The 17,956-nt window shown below is 37.1% G+C and overlaps 1 protein-coding gene across 8 annotated transcripts in view; it reads left to right on the top strand.

The window, feature by feature from the left end:
- Positions 1–17,956, top strand: part of LOC134754202 (protein phosphatase 1 regulatory subunit 12B) — a 99,558-nt gene that overhangs the window by 60,021 nt on the left and 21,581 nt on the right. For all 8 annotated transcript variants that reach the window (XM_063690361.1, XM_063690359.1, XM_063690360.1 and 5 more), the window contains 3 exons: positions 2,708–2,834; positions 3,189–3,337; positions 4,237–4,296. In XM_063690361.1, coding sequence (XP_063546431.1) covers positions 2,708–2,834; positions 3,189–3,337; positions 4,237–4,296 — 336 coding nt within the window. The remainder of the gene's footprint in view (positions 1–2,707; positions 2,835–3,188; positions 3,338–4,236; positions 4,297–17,956) is intronic.

The following is a 17,956-nucleotide window of genomic DNA, read 5'->3' as shown; positions in this document are numbered from 1 at the left end:
GTGGCTAGCGGGGCGAGAGCAAACGCGACACGATTTTACTAACCTTTTCTATTCTAAAGTAAATTCCACTGATGTTCATCGTCCCCTATATTCAGTTGAAACATTCGCGTGAGGAATAACCTTTGAAACCGTGCAATACATGCGTATTCAATCAATGCATTCTGCCTGTGTATATAGCGACCGTGCGCTTAGGGTGTGCCACCTTGTGTCATAAATCGGAAACTTAATTTTAAAGCGTTAACTTAAACTTTGACACTTTACACCAAACTGGCCCTACCACTTACAGTTTAAGCACAGAATAAATAATAGTACTACCGTACAGAGGAAACTTCCTACAATACCGAAGTTTGACAGCGGTTCAGGGTCGAATCATGCTGTCCCTTTCTAATATATGTCACTATCCCTTTCAGCTATTTAGGGTTGTCAAAATTCAAGTCATTATCTTATTGGTCGTGCACGCAAAGGGACGTCAAGTTGTGCCAACCCTAATAATTGCTCGGAGCAATGCTGGGCCGAACGGAGCCGAGTTTGGCCGAAGCGAGAAGTTTCGCACCCCTGGTTTAAGCATGCATTCTTGCGCGTTGTAAGGTCTGCCTTCTTGTGCTCTTAATCGAAAACTTAAACTTGACATTGAAACTTCGTGCCAATAAACAGTATGAACTGTACATTGCGTACTTAAAATATCAAATTTAAATTCTGGGTCGCGTTTGCTCAAGTCTCAATTATTCGGAAATATTTCGAGCATGTTGTCAAAATCTCAACCAAGGTTATTAGGCTTCGATGTCGTGCGATATTGATACATGCATGGAATATATGTTTATAATAACTGTGCTAAAATATTAACAATTCAATGTCCTTTATTTTATGGAGTACCTCAAGTTCGTATAAATGTTATATATTTAAAATATTGCTGTTATACTTTATTTAGTTATTTGTAGTAATAATAAATGAAAGCTTTTTTGTAATACTAACACATTTATACTAATATTGAGGGCCTAGCATGTATATGTAACCCTAAAATGTGTATTTTTCAGGGAAAGGGACCACGGTGTCGTAGACTTTCACTTCGCGAAGTGTTGCGTTTGTTTTGATAAGAAATGTACCTGTTGCAATACGTCACGTCCCATTTCCTAAAGAACGCAAATATTTCAAGCTTTGTTTGCAAATGGTCATTTTATACAATGAAATAAAATTATTTCGTAAAATATGTAAAAAATCTGGCCTAGTGCAACAAATGTGGAATTTTGTTATAATTTTCGCATTGTTTTTATCATGTTTAATAATAACATAGACCTAGTCCCAAACTAAGCAAAGCTTGTACCTACCATGGGTACTAGGTTATGATATACAGACATATATGGTAGGTATATAAATACATACTTAGATACAAAGACAACATCCATAACCCAGGAACAATTATAATGTATCAAATGGCCTCCGACAATGTACTGTTCTTTGTTACGCCATAGACAAATGTACAGACGCAATAAGTAGAGAAAAATGTGACGTTTTCAACCAAAAGGTACCACATTGTCGCTTGTCGATAAGGTTGATTTCAAATTGAAACTATATGGAAATAGCGCCTTACCGACAATAAGTACCCTTTTGGTTGAGAATGGCACAAATATTGAATTCAAAAATTTGACAGATGTATGGATGGTGCAACACATTGTGTGGTAACTAAATATCGTCAATTTAGCTACCATGTTATGTACTTGTTTGCTTTACGCGATTTTTTTTAACACGTCTTAGTATACATAGGTAGAGTTAGACCAAGAAAAGTCTTCAGAGATTTTGACAGCACACGCAGTGCCAGTGTTATTTATACGTCATAATTTCACAGAAGTTTGACGTTTAAAATAACACCTGCACTGCGTGTGCTGCCAAAATCTCTGCGGACTTTTCTTGGTTTAACTCTATATTGTTTTGTCTATGGTTACAATAAAGTAAGTTACTTTCAGCTCATCGTGATTTTAATATTGCTATGAACCAGGTAAACATATCCATAAATAAGGACGTAATTAGAAAACATGTTAATTGTAGGATTTGCTGGCAAATATTGTAATAAGCGAAAAGCAAAGTAGTTTAGCAGTTTGTTCCAGTTCAACTTTATGATTAACTGACCTATTGTGAATACGTTTATTTGGTTCTGTTGGTTCTGCTGGTGAGCCCCGCGTTGTAGTGATAGTGGATAAATGATAGAATTTCCCCATTTCACTATTGAATGTATCCTGTCATTGTGTTGTTCTACCATTTTGTGTGTATTGTGAAATAATTTATTTAGAAGCGCTTACCAATGGTATACGACTTCTTTAAGAATAGCTCTTGGCACTAAAACTCACTTTTTCAGTCGTATTTGTATTGTAAAGTGAGCAAATTTTAGTATTTTAAAAGCATAAACAATCCTGGTCACGGCACCACAGTAAGTTGTCACTAAGGTCTGTTTTTTTTATTCCGTAGACTAAAATGACGTTTCATGTGTAAGACATGACATTTCTTAGTACCACGTGAAATGTACTTTTAAGTCTACGGAATAAAAAAAACAGAATATAGCTTTTTATAAAGTCGTATAACACTAGGTAACCGTGTACATTTTTAAACCAACGTCTGTTCCCTTTTGTCACGCATTTGAAACTAAAGGGGACGGACTTGTGCTTAAAACGTTACTAGGTTTTCGGAAGTCATGATACTATGCACGTGTCTACAGTTTGAGCTGGAGGATGCGGGTCGGCCGCGCTCTACGGACGCAACCGTCACGCTGCCGCTGCGGCGCCCGCCCGCCGCGAGCACGGCCAACACCGCCTCGCCGCCGTCCAAGGAGGAGAGTCGCGCTGGTGAGTGTTGTACAGTATGAGACAGGCTCCCGATACATTACCTAAGAGAGCAGTCTTATGACGCACGTAGGGTCTAACACAACGCAAGAGCCCAGCTGTCTCCAACTCACCAAGACCTCAAAGACAACATCAAAAGCTTATCAACTCTCCACTCTCCAAGAAGAGCATCTGCGCTAGTACGTAGTAATATCATAAGATTTCTGAGTATTGGCCCGAAGTCTTAGTCGCTACCTTAATGCGGATTCTTAGAAGGGATCATAACATAATATATGGAGCTAATTCAACATAAGAAACGTGAGGGATTGACTTAATATCTATTGAAAAATATAATTAATTATTTATTTTTGTTATCAGGCGAAGATGAAAAAGAGCGAGAAAGCAGTTCGGAGAGCAAATCATCATCGAACGCATCCCCCGCGAGCACGCAGGCCGCGATGAACGTGATCCAGCGCCGGCGCAGGCCCAAGCGGCGCTCCACCGGCGTAGGCCACGTCGACATGGACGTGAGTACCGGACACAATACTGTGTCATACACGCCCAAAAAAATTTCCGTTATCATGGAATTTAATCGAAGTTTTCTGGAAATTTTCATAAGAAATTAAAAAAAATTCTAGGGTCATGGAAAACTTATTTTCCCATATAAGTATAAAGAACGTAGCGAATATTCAATATGTTAAGCTGCCTTTTAGCCGATCATTTTTGTTTAAATTTCACGTATAGCGTCTACTACAGCTGTAAAAATTTTGGCTACAATATTTTAAACAACTTACGTGTATTATAATTCTATTCATGTACAGTCAAGGGCATAAATATATATACATTCCCAAAGTTTCAAAAATACAAAAACAAAACCTTAGACAATAAAGTCGTGTTCACATATTTTTGAGCCATTTGTCTGGATCGATATTTTTACCTTCGACTGTACGTATGTCTAGTTTGATGTGAATTTTGATCTACATATTTCTCAAATAGGAACACATTCGTGTGATTGACTGGGTTTGAAATGGCGGTTATATTAATAATTTTATTACTCTCGCATGGTCACAACTTGTATCTCTAAACTAGGAGTGACACGATGCGAATCCTAGTGTATTCCGGCATCTCACAAATTCATCTAAAATAGACCTTAGGTCCTTACAATTTAAGTTTATTTCAGCATAACATGTCACCAGTAGTTACCCGAATTTATTACGAACAGAACTTAAAGTGATAGCAATATGTAACGTATTAACTGCGTTCGAGCTTCTTATTAGTGTACCTACGTCCAGTTAAATGTTAAATGTAGCTATCAAAATCATTTATCAGTTTTTTTAAAGAGTTTCGATTTTAGCTGTTGGTTCCTGATTGAAATTACATCCTATGTGTGGTTTTCGTTCAGCAACTAATTATGTGTATTTTGCAGGACATTGTGAATGATCGCGGCGGGGGCGGAGAAGGAGATGGCGAAACAGAAACTGTGCAGGTAAGTGATAGATAGCATGCGTAACCGTTACAAATTGACAAGCCCTCATACATGGCTCAATGCACCGGTCTTTTTTAACGTTCCGTCATCGCGTTACGAATAGAATGTAGTTCGGTAAAATTCAAATCAAATCAAGGTAAGGTAATTAACACATGCGTGAAAAGAAAAGTTTGGACCTACATATATTATTATATTAAACACATTTTAAAAACAATAAACACCAAATGAATGCAAGAATATTAAATCCTCAAATGTTTTGTTACATTTTTGTAAACATACGCGAGGTTAAGAGCCTGTTATCGATTTTAGTCGCAAAAATGTAAAATGCGAAGATTTAATGTAAGAATGATAGATAGAAACTTAAAATTTTAACATTTTTACTTCCCAAATTAATATTAAATACTTTCAGTCTTGGAGAATATAACCAAACGGAGACGCCATGTCTGTAATTTTCTGTACAAAATTTTGCCGATTTTTGCGGGGGAGGGGCACGTCAAATGTATGCGTAACGTTAAAATAACCACGTCAGATAAACGTCAGTCCATACATTGTGTATGAGCATTGGCCACCTATTTTCGACAGAGGGGAACGCCTGTTAATGGCAACTCCGTTTGGTTATATCCTCTAAGCTTTCAGTAGATGCCTTACGTTATAGAAAGGAGAAAAATGTATAGCAAATATATATACTTAAACGTATTATTTACGGCCAAAATAACAAAAAACTTATTTTTTATGACTCCTTCGATGCAATCGGGAGCAGCCGTGCGGCCTGTGCACTCCCTTTGTTTAGACCGTTTTTACCAGCGGTGCACGCGCCACATTTCTTTTAGCATTTTAGAAGTTTCTTTGGTACAACAGATAGCAGGCAATGCAATGCATATAGCAATTCTATTCGGAGCGGAGCATGGTCATTATGTATGAAAAAAAAGGATATACTATACTTTTATAATTTCTTATTATGTGCCCGAAGAGTTAAACCGAATATTTAGAATATAAATAACGTTATTTTTGAATAACAATAACTGTACACTTGTTTACACTAGTGTGACGGATAAATGGAGGTGTGTTTTATGACCGGTTTATTTGGACTTTAAGCTTTATATGAAATACTGGTCGTAAATTAGCTTTTGCGGCCATATTGTATCCAAAATATACAATCAACAGCAAAAGCAACTGTAGTTTTAGAAATTTCGAGATAGGTGAAAGAAACGGACGATGATCACACAGAAAATGTTCCATAAATAACTAATTTTTCATGTTGTTTTGTGTGTTGCATCTCTTAACAGCAATACCTGTGACAAAGATTTATTAATTGCATAAGATGAGTAAAGTCTAAGAAAAAATTGTGAAATCTACAATTCTACATTAGTTTAAAGGTCGGTCTTCACATATCAATGAATTGTCGGCTTCTGTTCGGTTCTGTCCGAATGTTCACCCTGGCCTTGCGTGAATGCCCTTGCAATATTTATAAAATGCTGGTGACTTGCGATACCCCAGACTGCGTGTAACCTGTGCCGCTACAGAACTAAAAGGCAACATGTAACTGGGTGGATCAAATATTTCTTGTTATTATCAACTATCTGGCCAGGGGACAATAGTAGAAAAAATTGTTGCTTGTTTTACTAACACGATTAGTAGAAGCCTAGAAGGCCCTGTTTTAGAAAAAGTTATATTACTTAGGTACCTAAAGCTATATAAACTACCAGAAAAAGTTTGGCGTATTTAAATGCTTACTTGAAAGCTGACCTAACTGATTTAAGATTGACCCAGAGGAAAGTTACCATGGCAAAGACAGAAAAGAAAGAGTTGATACACCCAATTACAAAGTGATAAATACTTAGGACATGTTTAACGTTGAGTTTTTTTAATAATTTACTCGAATTCAAAAATAGTTGTCGCTACAACGAGATCGATCGCGTAACAATGAGATGAGAGACGTATTTTTAGCGAGGCGATTCGCTTCTGCGAATCCCTTACAAGTGTCACAACGTACGTTTGACAGGTTTGAAATAGAACGCAGATGCCTATATAAATCCGCCGTGTTGTGACATACCGATAAATAAACAGAAATACAGTCAAAGAACATTTCGTACCTTGCCACAGTGACAATTAATGTGAAAGTCGCTCGGGACCTCATACTATATTGTAACTATGACAAATGGTACTGAAATTGAATTTCTTGACCGTACAAATCGAATCAGAAGGCCTACCACGAACATCGAATTATCCGTCTGACTCTATAGCTCTAATATGCAATTACAAATATCCAAGTTTCCAAAAAGATCAAAGAGCTCTCAAGAACTTCAGGAAAATTTCACAGGAAACAAATAAAACTTTCGTTTTGGAAATGGATAATTTCGATTCCTGTAAACTTCGAAAATTTTCCAAATGGACATTCCGCAATTTTGGAAACTTTTCGACGGCACATCAGTATGCAAGATTGATAGAGAGTCAAACTCTGAAACGACACGAGTAACAAATAGTGAAGCCGGTGAAACATAATTGTAGATGGCGCTCTTAAGATTCCATACATGTACTCCATGTAAGATTCCATAGATGTATGTGCATGGACATTTTCAGAAAAAAGTGCCATTTACTTTTATTGAAAAACTTTTGCATTGTTTCTACTCAGAATCATGGAGACTATCGATTTAAAAAAAAAATCTTCGAAAAATATTGACAGTTTAGGGTTTAGTAACGCATTTTCACATTTTGTTTGGACCGTCACAAAACTGACAATGACACCCACAATTTGTATGAAAAACTGGGGACACTTTTTTATTTGTTTTAATCAATTGTCCTCGTGATTCTGAGTCGAAATAACCCTAGAGTTGTTAGTTTTTCTGAAAACCCGTGAGCGAATGAGCGAGGATCAGAAGATGGATGGTACTTAACTATGTGGCGAAAAAAAGCCTCCACTACCCACTATCCTTTTAATTTTAGGGGAGATACATAGAAATTTAGTTTTTTTGACAGTTTGACAATCGACTTCCCCATTGTTGTGCTAGAAAATGTTCATTTTGCCTGATTTGAAATAGAGATAAAACAAAAAAAAAACTGGCAGGAACATATCGGATTATGCTTAGAGCTCTTAGAGCTCGTTCCCACTATGTCGGATGTCGGGACGACTTTTAATCGGGTGTCGGCGCCTCTGTTCACACTAGTCGGCTGTCGGGACGATTTTTAATCGGGTGTCGGTGCCTCTGTTCACACTAGTCGGCTGTCGGCCACGACCGCAGCTGGTGCCATTTGAGGTTCTCATTTGACGCGCGGGAGGCACAGGGGGTGCGGCGCGGGCGGGGTCGGTCCGACATCCGACATCATGTGAACAGCGCCGCCGACACGATTTTCTTCCGGACGGAGGGCTGACAAAACGCACGATAATTTATGTCGGATCCGACACAAAATCGTTGTCGTTCGTGTGTGAACAGCTTCATATAAAATGTTCTGCCGCTACGACACCCGATTAAAAATCGGACCGACATCCGACATAGTGGGAACCAGCTCTTAGTGTAGGGTTCCTGGGAAGCGCAAGGTCACTTGTTTTGAAATCGAACGAAACAAAAGAAAGGCAACTCTTTTACAATTGGTGGTTGGTTTTAATTACACTGACCATGGTTCTGACGAGGATAAATATATGATGATGATGATGATAGTTAAAAGTTATTCAGCTAATGAATATCTATCACCACGTACACACACGGAACAAGAGGTTGCCCTTGACTTTTCTCGTTCAAAGTTTGAGACATTATGTGCCAAAATATTGTTTATAGTTTTAAAACAGCTCAAGACGAATTTCGCAATAAGCAATTATGCAGTCTAGCTGTAGTGAGTAGCCAGTTTTATTTTTCGTTTGTGAATCACATCTAAAATTACATAAGTACATTATTGTTTCGAAAACGAGTCTACCAACGAAACGCTTGGCACGTAACTTTTCGCATCACGGTTTGTGTAGGCAGAATCTCTCATGGAAATCTTTATGAGTACCTTGGCAGTACTTTAGATGGGCATAGAGTAAATTATACTAGAGCGGTACTGTCATAGTAAATTTTGTAACCCCAGTAAATTCACTGCCATCTGTCGACACACTTTAAAACTAAAAATGAAGATTTATAAAAATACGATAGAATGTATTTAAATATAGATAAATGATTTTTTTATTTGCATTAATTATTTTTATGATTTTGACCCATGTTCTTTCACTGATATGCGTTAAAATTGTTAAATAACAAACGAAACCGTCAACGCCATCTATACGACTGTAGGCCAAAACTAGTAGCGCCCTCTGAACGAGAATCAAATTTTCTTGATTTTCGAGGCACGTTTTTTCCTTAGACTGTATCCATCTGTTACGGAGTTATATCTATCTTTGACATGGGTAATAGTCATTACTGATTTCGGAGAAACTTGGTCTAATTTTAGCGCACGTCGGTTGCGGTTTGGATAATAATTTTCTCGATGGAATACACAGTGGATCCTCGATAATTCGAAACTGGATCGGGCAATATACTCTTAGATAACACGAAATTAAATGCTACCTCTTTAAACCATAATAGTAGTTTATGTGACTGCTACATAATGAAAAACATTAAGGGTCTACCTGAGGTTTTCATAGATTTTTGTCAAGTTTTGAATCGTATCTCCTACTTTTGCACTACATATAGAATTATAAGACAAGCGGCTATCGGTTCTTCAATCTTTTATCTCCATTTTTGTCTACCGGATTGTGAAAAAAATGAATACTTATTTATTTATGATTGTTTTAAACATTGTCTAAAAAAACACTTTTTTCGTATCTCGATTGCTGTGAAAGATCTTACTTATACGAAATCTACATATTTAGGTTCGTCTTAGACGTCTCTAAAAATTTGTCTAAGGTTTTAATTTTAAACTAATTAACACAAAAGTTATGGCCAGAAAACCAGTTTTTTGGCCTAAAATTGTTCAACTTTGATGCCAAATATTTCGAAAATAATGAACTTTGAAGTAAATATGGGATACTATATTGCTAAAATCCGTTGCTGTTAATATGATAAGCTACAAAAAACAATAGAAAACTAAGGGATTCAAATCGAAGGTCATTGGGGCATGGGATCCCCTTAAAATAAGAGGTGGGTTTAAAAAACGAACGAAGTGAGACCACACGAATGTTTTAATGCCTAATTATGTACACTTACATACACTATTTTATCTACACACATATTATAAGCTTTCTATGATATATTCAACCACCTCATATTACACCCGACATTAGGGCGTCGTTGCTCTCTGGCGGAACTCTCGGATATGAGGTGGCGTCTCCGAAATATCTTTATCGCCGATTGTACACGAAACTTTTGCTATAGTTAGTTTATAAACAACAAAACAAATTATTTTTTGACTTACAAACGAATTAAAAGATTAACTGTACCGCAAATGGCGGCAAATGAAAACTTTTTCACGCATGTCACGCATTCGTAGTTTTTTTTTTATTCAGAGACAAACTAGAGTCGGGGTCGATTACCATATCGTTCGATACCAACTAACATGCGAGATTTGTCTAAAATTGTATGCAATTGACATTTCATTTCGAATAAAACGTGATCTCTACTGATATTAGAATAGGGGTCAAATTAAATTGCTTTTTTTTTCCAGAGATATTCGAAATATGAATGTCATTACTAAATCCGATTTTACCATTTTACCATTACCATTACCGATTTTATTTTTATAATAAAGCTATTATAACATTTTGACAGATAAGAAATTTGCTGTAACAAAACAGTTAATCTTAATGTTGGCCATTATTTACGGATTTTGAAGGCATCATAGAGGGTTTATGATATGTGTGTAGATAAAACTATAATATGTAACTAAGTAAACAATATGCTTGGTACTTAATCGTGCTTGTTAGAATTTTTCTATAATAGTATTTTATAAAATCGTGATATAATGAAGAGCTTTTCAGTCGAGTACCGTGTTAAGGCCACGAAGCTTGCGGAGTGGCCTTATTGGGTACGAGGTTGAAAAGCTTGATTATATTACTGTTGTATACAAAAATAATAGTGCGTGTTCATCTTGCTACCCACCGCTTCTTTAATTGTTTACGCGCACTTTATGTAGATTGACTATTATGTAAAAAGCTCGATTTTGTACTGTACTGTGATAAAAACTGTCTCAAGTGTCTTAACTCTGTCTTATTTGACCATGATAAAGATATCAAAGGGCCAACAAGCGGTTCAAATAGAATAAATGGGGTAGGGTTACTACGCGGCGCTGGCCCCGGGCCAGGCGGCGTAGCGGCCGTCCGTCGTAATGTCACAGTTGGTAAACACTCGCAATATTTATTCGGAACCCGGCGTTTGAGTACCTACTCACCATTCTCTCCGTGTATATTACGACCATTTGAAGTTCTTGGGAAAACCTTTGTCTTGACTAATATCTGTCTTCTTTAATGTCTATGATGATCCTCACACCTAGATAACACCATAAAAATGACACTAGGCTTTTCTTAATTCAAAAGTATCGCCTGGGTGAGTTTGCTGGATAAGTTTGTCCTCTAGCATCATCGTGGAAAAATATTATTTTCTGGGGTATCGTACCGCATATAAATCTGTCTACTAAAATCACCCGGGGGTTTGTGATAGGTAAATGGTTTAAGTGTCCCCGGCAAGCTCGGCCGAATTGCACCTTTTCGTACAAACGTAGTTCCGCTCTCATTTTAAAATTACGTGTTGGGTTGTAATAAAACTTTGCACATACAATAACATGAGGCATATCTAGGTCTGTAATTAGTTATAGCTCCAGTTTATAAAACAAACGAAATAGAGATAAAATTATTTTGTATGTGACACTTAAATTCGCTGTATTTTTTTAAATATGGTATCTGAAGCTACATAAACTAATTGCAGACATAGATATACCTTATCCTATTGTAAGTACAAAGTTTCAGAGCAATCTAGCTAGTCGTTTTAAAATGAGAGCGGAACTACGTTTGTATGGAAAACCGAGCTTGCCGGGGACCCTCAATAGAATCAGCTGGGTGATCGTGCTGAATAAGTTTGTCCACTAGAATCACTTGCAGAGTAATATTACTTTCTGGGGTATCCTACTGGAAATCTGTCCGCTGTGGGATTTCAAAATACGAAGTCGTCCAATACGATCACCTGGGTGATCGGGCCAGGTGATATTTGTAGAAAAACGATTTTAATATATTAAATTATATAAAGCTCGGGTAGATCGGCGACAACGAAACTGCATAGAAATTGCAACGATGCTGTAGTTAATAGGCAGAATACGCACACTACAAGATGATAAATGAGAGTGGCAACCAACAAATGAGATGGACAAATCGTTACATGATATGCTTCGTAGCATTTCATTGTTAGCCAAAACTGGTTCATTGGTAACTATTAAGTGTAGATATTAGTTATTAGTTGCTCTTGCGCAATGTGTACGGTCGCCATCAGATATATAGGAGCGGCCAACGGGTTCACATATATCTGAGCAAATCCTCTATTGTTAAGACTTTTCAAGTGCATGTTCAGATATTATTGACCACCGATTGCACGTTCCGATATATCTGATGGCGACTGTGCTATCAAACAACTTGATTCCTGACCCAAATGTCATAGTAAATGTGAACCCTTTTCACGGAATTTCCATTACATTGATTTAAAAAATATAATTATTGTGACACTTACTGTGAAACCGTTCTATGGTGGATCACAAATCAATTTGTTAATTTGTAAATCAACAACAAATAAAAAAATGCCCAATCGCTAGTCAATGCAAAACCAAAGAATATGAATATGTAAGTACCTATATTCGTTTCGTTAATAATAGGAGAGTATTTCTGAAACTTGTCAAAAAACTAATATTGTCTTCGGTTACCGCGATAGTTACTCATGAAATAAAACTATGAAAACGGATAATATCGCGTATATTGAATTTATAATACATCCCGACGTTTCGAACTCTTTACAGCGTTCGTGGTCAACGGGTGACTGAGGAAAAATTACAAAGTGCAAAAATACCCACATACTAAAATAATGAACAATCATAGACTACAAACTTTAAGGCTGGTTGTACATGCAAAATCGGTTCATAAGGCTAGTTATACACTACAATTATTTCCAAGTAAAGATATATATATATACGCGATAAAAACTACGCCGGCTCCAACCCTACACCACGGACCCGAGAAGATTTAATTCCCTCCTAAATTGTAGGAGGGTATCCCAATATGGGACCGGCAACAAACTCGGCGGGACACATCTTTTCAAAACATCAGAATGTCCAGCATCATCCAACACTAAGGTCTCACAGTCTATGTCTCGCTTGCTCCTTTATCAGATGGACTACAGGATCCCAAGCTGGTGGTAGAGAAAAGCCATCTTCCCTATTAAAGTTTGGATATTTCTTAATCTCAATGGCCTCGCGCAGCATTCTGGGTGCTGAATGCTGGATGCTGGGTGGAGAATGCTGCGCGAGGCCATTGAGATTAAGAAATATCCAAACTTTAATAGGGAAGATGGCTTTTCTCTACCACCAGCTTGGGATCCTGTAGTCCATCTGATAAAGGAGCCAGCGAGACATAGACTGTGAGACCTTAGTGTTGGATGATGCTGGACATTCTGATGTTTTGAAAAGATGTGTCCCGCCGAGTTTGTTGCCGGTCCCATATTGGGATACCCTCCTACAATTTAGGAGGGAATTAAATCTTCTCGGGTCCGTGGTGTAGGGTTGGAGCCGGCGTAGTTTTTATCGCGTATATATATATATCTTTACTTGGAAATAATTGTAGTGTATAACTAGCCTTATGAACCGATTTTGCATGTACAACCAGCCTTAAAGTTTGTAGTCTATGATTGTTCATTATTTTAGTATGTGGGTATTTTTGCACTTTGTAATTTTTCCTCAGTCACCCGTTGACCACGAACGCTGTAAAGAGTTCGAAACGTCGGGATGTATTATAAATTCAATATACGCGATATTATCCGTTTTCATAGTTTTATTTCATTGTCAAAAAACTGTTAAAGGTACAGTATGTATAAGTTACTTTAGTAAAAAGGCTAGTGCTGCATTCTGGTGGCAGAACATTGCAGTAATATCCCCTATTGTCTAAGTATTTTTGGGCCACCCTGTACTGTCTTTCATCCCTATATTATTGACAGCCTACGCTTGGCCACGCAAGTGAAACTCCAAATGCGCTCTCCATCGTATTAATTTCAGACGTTATTATACGTCAACAATGTAAGCGATGTGCGTCATGGCCATGTGCACGCCAGAAATATACTGGAGTTTGCATCGATTAGGAATATTACGGACTCGAGAGCTGTGCTCGCATACGCTGAAAGGGTTAATATTAATAAAACTTTCCCACGTCAAATTCTTTAAATTGATTTATACGCGATAAACGCAGCGTTAAACGCGACGCGTTTGCCGCATTCCATTTTACGTTATAGTCTGTTTTTATATTCCGTAGACTAAAATGATAAACACAAATGTCAAACGTAGAAATAATGTGACCAGCATAAAACAAACAGTGCTGATCTTTGATCTCGGTTTGTGAATAACCGATAAATATTAAATTAATTTTAGATTTAAAATAAACAATAAATGAAATCTACTCGCTACATGATAGCATAGAGTAACTTATACTAGAGCGGTACTGTCATAGTAAATTTTGTAACCCCAGTAAATTCACTGCCATCTATCGACACAATTTAAAACTAAAAATGAAGATTTATAAAAATACGATAAAATGTATTTAAATATAGATAAATGATTTTTTTTTATTTGCATTAATTATTTTTATGATTTTGACCCATGTTCTTTCACTGATATGGCGTTAAAATGATTAAATAACAAACGAAACCGTCAACGCCATCTATACGACTGTAGGCCAAAACTAGTAGCGCCCTCTGAACGAGAATCAAATTTTCTTGATTTTCGAGGCACGTTTTTTCCTTAGACTGTATCCATCTATTACGGAGTTATATCTATCTTTGATGATAGGAAATAAACAATAAATGAAATCTACTCACTACTAAGCTACTCAAACATTTATTTTCGGTTAGTACCGGTTGTAGCACATCACTATTTATAAGACGTAAAAAACTAGCAACACATGAAATGTCATTTTAGTCTACGGAATTAAAAAAACAGACTAGACAATCTAATGACTATTTATTCATTTATTTAATACACTTATGGTTAAACGGCATTACAGCAAAAACTAATGCGCCGAGAAACTTAAGCTAACAAAATATTTCATTTTAAGAAAAATATAATACCAAAGTAGGTACAAGAACACTATACATACCTACTTTGTTTTACGCGGTAAACGCGGCGGTAAGCGCATTGTCATTTTTGCTACATTCCGTTGATCGCACGCTTTCAACGCTGCATTTATCGCATAAAACCACCGCGCGCTTTAGAATTTGATGTAATGTTTGTTTTCAAACGGCTTGAGAGAAAAAAATAAGACTATAAATATAAAATACAGCGAATACTGCGTGTGATGTGATCGCGGGTGGCAAGTTGAAAGCGTTCACAGTAAGGGTGTTACCACATTAATCGATCGATAGTTTCTACCTAGACAAACAGTCGACGGATGCCATCGATCGATTGGTGTGGTAACACCCTTATCACACTCATTACCAATGTTGCAGTTCATATTGATGATATCCAATTAATATATGGTTGTTATACTACTAATAATACCATACTTTAGCGACACTGTATCGCGTCCGCGTAAAAGCGTTTTCACATTGTCCGATCCAAAATCGGATGAGTGTCCCTTCCTGGCAAAGACTCCTTTGACTGTAGTAGTAGACACCCCTTTTATAATTTGGAGATGCCTTTTACTAAATTTCCAAAGCGTTTTGCTTTATCCAGAATCTACTCTGTGCATAAAGAGGTTTATTGTGCATGACGACCGGTCTGGCCGTCTGGCCTAGTGGGTAGTGACCCTGCCTGCGAAGCCGATGGTCCTGGGCTCGAATCCCGGTAAGGGCATTTATATGTGTGATGAACACAGATATTTGTTCCTGAGTCATGATTGTTTTCTATGTATATACGTATGTTTCTTATAAATATAATTTATATCGTCGCCTAGTACCCATAGTGCAAGCTATGCTTAGTTTGGGGCTAGGTCGATCTATTATTTATTTATTTAGACCCGTCAAACTGTTAGTGTTGTTAGTGTTTGAGCTTATTGTAACCCAACAGTAAATCCACTGGTAGAAAATTGATGAAGTGTCACCTTTTCACAGAATCATGTCGCCGGAAATTAGGTTATTAAATATCACCCGTCCTGCGTCTTTTGATTTGCGAAAATTTACTTTTTACTGATCGCTTCCGGCTCTGACGGCAGGTCGGTCGCAAATAGATTCGCACTTTGGTATATTTCGCACTCTTTTCTACCACGTAAATGAGACTTCTGATTATGTATTCGTGTTTTTTGTGTGACGCTGTTGGCTTTTACGTAGTTACTTGGGTATATATTTTTTAATGGACTGATTGGAAAAAAAATCGTATATCCTCCAATGCCTAAGCATATTAAAATGCTGTTAAGTATGTCAAAAGGAAAACTATGGACTACTAAGGAATGACAGGCAATTTTGTACATCGTAGATCTGTGTTCATCACGCACAGTCGACGTCAGATATATCGGAGCTGCCAAGGTGCTCACAAATATCTGAACACGCCTCTATTGTCAAGGCGTTAGAGTGCGTGTTCAGATACTTGTGAGCACCTTGCCCGCTCTGATACATCTAATGGCGACTGTACCATTAACACAGTTAACTGAACATTGGTAAACTTTGTTACACGTCCCATCAAGTGTTTTGCTTTTAGTACGTACTTGTCTTCCGTGAAAATTAGTCCATCGGTCGTCTCTTTCTTGCCACGTGCCGGTCGGCTTTACGGACGTAGCCCGTTTTTTTAAATGTCGGCGTCATTATTCTTTAAAACTGTCATTATCTTATTATGACGTACGTCCTGGTATTAAAATACGTGTTGACGTCGCTATAGTAAAAATAATAATTCGCAACGCATTTGATTACGCACGATATTTTCTATCACTAGTTAAAGCAGTTAAAATTTGTTGATCTTATTTCATATTTGTGGCGTTTTCAACCTAACGGGTACTTAAGGCCTGATTCGTAACGAATTTGCCAAATTCAGAGTCCTTTCTCTTGAATATTTTCTAGCTGTATATATATACACACCACCATTGAAATTGCCAGAATCACGAAATTATTATACTAAAAATATTTTTATAAAACTAATTCTCAAATAAACAAAACAAAAAAATAATTAAGTGAACACCGAAAATAATTCTGCGCCAAATTGCTGTCAAAAACTTGATACGTGTTGACGAAAGTTGTACATAATAATTTCCAACACAACCCTGTTAACCATCATCATACCATTATTGAAAGGCAATTTCTGTGCGAGACCCATGGAACAATGATAATGTAGACGTGCCACCAAATATCTGATGTATAATTTACCAGGAATTTAGTCGATGTGGTATCAGTTACATGGCATTGGTTATTTTTCTATAGATAAATCTATTTACATCAACAATCACTATAAGAAACGGTTCGCAAATTTTGTTTAATAATACAATCTTCCAATATTATTTTGACAATAGTTGGAGATGATCCACGATGGTTATGAGGCCATCAGCTTGCTTAAGCCAATGCCCTCTAAATCGGGCGCAAAGACTTGATTTAACAAAGTCCCACAGTATTGACCCGGCATGGGGTTGAGTGTCCAAGGAATTCTTTGGTTAAAACGACAATAACGATATGCAACAAAAATATTTTAAAGACGATAGAATGTATGATGGAGGGCATACAACAAAACTTACGACAGGAGCGGGGAGAAATGAAGAATGATGAATTTATAATAATTTTGAAACAAATTATCATTAAATTATAGAAAACCAAGTCTTGATTCAGCCGGCTTCGGTACCATGAATAGGGTTTTGAATTTGGCAAATTCGTTACGTTGTCGGTTGTCAATAAGACGCAAATTCCATATAGCTTCAAAATTAAATCAACCTAATCAACAACCGACAACGTGGTAGGTACCTTTTAGTAGAAAACGTCACATTTAAAATTACGCCATCTTTTCAAATCATACAAATCATTCATTCAAAGCGGACACAGGCATTAATGTGATTAAGATCGTAGTTTACTCGTTCTTTCATCAGTTCATTGATCTGCTATTTTACGGTGTTATTTACAGAATTTATTACGTCTATTACGACTTGAATTTTTTAATAAATTTTCTTCTGAGATTTCATGCGGTTTCTGAACTTCTCGTGACGTTCCACGCATCAAGGTATCAATTTGTTTTTTTAGGGTTCCGTACCTATAGGGTAAAAACGGGACCCTATTACTAAGACTCCGCTGTTCGTCTGTCTGTCTGTCACCAAGCTGTATATCATGATCATGAACAGTGATAGACATTTGAAATTTTCACAGATGATGTATTTCTGTTGCCGCTATAACAACAAATACTAAAAAGTACGGAACCCTCGGTGCGCGTGTCCGACTCGCACTTGGCCGGTTTTAGTATTTAGTTGGTATCGAGGTAACAACTAAAGTTATGTGCTACTACAAAAGCCGCTGCTGTCTGAACTTCCAACCCAGGGAGGAAACAA

Source organism: Cydia strobilella, chromosome Z (genome assembly GCF_947568885.1).
Source record: "Cydia strobilella chromosome Z, ilCydStro3.1, whole genome shotgun sequence".
Taxonomy (NCBI): Eukaryota; Metazoa; Arthropoda; class Insecta; order Lepidoptera; family Tortricidae; genus Cydia; species Cydia strobilella.
Note: the sequence above shows the minus strand (reverse complement) of the source record. Positions and strands in the feature narration are given on the sequence as shown.